General features: G+C 37.6%; 1 protein-coding gene across 1 annotated transcript in view; it reads left to right on the top strand.

Annotated features, from left to right (window-relative positions):
• The window catches only part of LOC138007176 (rho GTPase-activating protein 8-like), an 18,872-nt gene that overhangs the window by 15,957 nt on the left and 415 nt on the right, over nucleotides 1-2,500 (top strand). Inside the window, exon 12 of the mRNA XM_068853934.1 lies at nucleotides 2,425-2,500. This exon is cut by the window's right edge and continues 415 nt beyond it. Coding sequence (XP_068710035.1) covers nucleotides 2,425-2,500 — 76 coding nt within the window. The remainder of the gene's footprint in view (nucleotides 1-2,424) is intronic.

The raw sequence follows: 2,500 nt of genomic DNA on the forward strand, positions 1-2,500 counted from the left end.
AATTTGTGAAGCTGATGAATAAAACAATGGAATTATCTGGTGATAAATAACCTCGTCTAGGAGAGTGAATTCCTGACTTTGCGGAAACAGTTGTCAACCTCAAGAGTTGGACGATTGTGATCTTTGTGTTTAATTCGCACATTTATTGCCGAACTTCATAACACATGAAAGAAGAAAAAACTAACAAGACCAAAGATGTATCTGTTGTTTCGTGAGTTGTTAGTAACACCCAAGGTAACTTGATCACAGGCGGCCGCTGAATTCGATGTCACATTCGATTTTGCGATCTACTTGTGCAGCCAAAAGTACAATAGAAAATTGAACGTAGCAAAAATCTTTTAAAATGTTTTTCGCTGATGATAACTTTTTATATTCGCGGCACAAAATTCATGTTGTTTTCATGCCGCAAATTTTGTTGCTGGTGGCAATTTTTTTTAAATTTCGATCGACACTTCCTAAAAACTTCCTTCTGTTCTTCAAAACTGTGCATCAATAGTTATTTACTTTCGTATCAATATTTGTTTTGCATAAAGCAGGCCTTCAAAGTCTGTACCTTGCTTAGTTCGCATTTTTGAACCTTAAGGTGATTCCTCAGAAAAAAAAAAAGTTTTCGAACGATTTTCTTGAAACTTTCCCTGAATGTTCCCTACTAATTCCTGTTTTGAGAACTACAATAAACAAGATAAGTCAACCGTGCTTTTTTAAGAGATAGAATGGGCCAGTGTTACCCTATTGATGCCTGCCTGTACTGATACTAATCACGCGCGTTTTTTCATCGGTCAGGGTACATTTTGTGGTAGCTAAACGAGAGGATTTTTATAGTAATACTTGAAAAAACACCTGATAGGTAGAACGTCTTGAGCATGTGGAGCCATGTCTTCAGAATAACGTTTATGGAAAAATCACTCAACTTAAAACGACGTCGACTCAAAACGTTTCTCGAGTCATTGTTTTCACGATCATAATTTACATCCTTGGATAAGGGGCTTTGTGTACGTTTTTAGCTTCATCTTTTTTCCCTCCGATGAATTTTTTAAACAATTTTTTTATTGAAAGAGGATAATTTGCCCATAAAAGTTATGGAATAAAAAATATAGCTCACCGTGCTCGCTTAAGAGTAAAACACCATCGTACTTGTCTATCTCGATTATCGTAGGTCGAAACAACAAATTTCACCATGTTCTCGGAATGCGTTCGCTTATTCGCGACGAATTATGGTTCATTCACAACTTCTCTCACATGTTTTGAGAACTGTTTCAGCGTGTATGATCGATTTACACCATATTTACAATTTCGCAAATTTGACCAATTTATAAATATTGACACACCATATGCGCAGTACAGGATGCGCAGTGCAATACTGAGAAATCACCTTAAAATAGAATTTTGGGTCCTATGTCCTTACCGTACGTCGTATATTTTGAGGTCTCCCATCCAGATACTAACCCAGCCGGATGGGGGCTTAACTTCAATGAACTTTTTTCCTGCAAAGCTGTCAGACGCTCAGAGTACAAGCTTAATTAACTTGCCGGGGAAAGAGGTTGAAAGGATTCCCTTTTATTTCAGTTTTTCAATCTATCTGGGTTTTGTATTTTACTCAGTAGTAACCCCATGTCTTCTCAGGGAGCTATTTAACTAACACATCTGCCATGGCACTAGAATGATTAACAATATCGCGTACTATTAGAGCTACATATTACGGAAAGACAATTTGAATCTCGTGTAAAACAAAACGTAGCTTAGTTGACAGTTATGTAATAAAGCACTGTGTCAAGTTACCGCACTACCCTACGTACGCAATGCGTGGCAATTTTTTTAACAAGGTGACTAAGTTAAGAACTGGAGGAGGGCTACTTAAAGACGCTACAAATCCAGCCATCGAAATCGTTGTGAAAACGGGATAGAAAGCTTGCAGAGGATAGTATAGAATCGAGAAATTAAGCTCATTCCACATATGGCATCATCCGGTCTGAACATGCTGATTATTGGAAAGCCAGGGCTCTTACCACTGCAGCAATTTTCCTTCTTCGAAAATTAAGAATGCCCTTGTTTTGTATTGTATGTTGCTCAGTTACGACAGATTATTTTAAGCGTAAGGCCAACGTTTCGGGGTCTTCGTCAGGCTATTATCAAAACTATTAAGTGACAAATTATGCAACCCGTATAAAAATCAGTTTCTAGGTGCCCTAAACAGCATAACATTTAAAGTTCAAAACATTCTTTAGACAAATACCTTCATCCAGACAGAGTCGTTGTGCACGTTTTCCGAGGTCCTTTTTCGGGCTTTTTGTTGTTACGCGAATTTAGACACCTAAAAACTGATATATGCACACATCGAAAAATCTGTTGCTTTTGTGGTCTTGGTAATAGCTGCAATCGTTTATTATCCGCAGGCCTTTTAAAAAGAGATTTATTTTATTCCAGGTGCTTTCATATGCTTGTGTGAATAAAATGACAGCGACGAATCTTGCGATTGTATTTGGTCCAAACCTGGTGTGGT

The sequence above is a fragment of the Montipora foliosa genome, chromosome 6 (genome assembly GCF_036669935.1).
Source record: "Montipora foliosa isolate CH-2021 chromosome 6, ASM3666993v2, whole genome shotgun sequence".
Classification (NCBI taxonomy): domain Eukaryota; kingdom Metazoa; phylum Cnidaria; class Anthozoa; order Scleractinia; family Acroporidae; genus Montipora; species Montipora foliosa.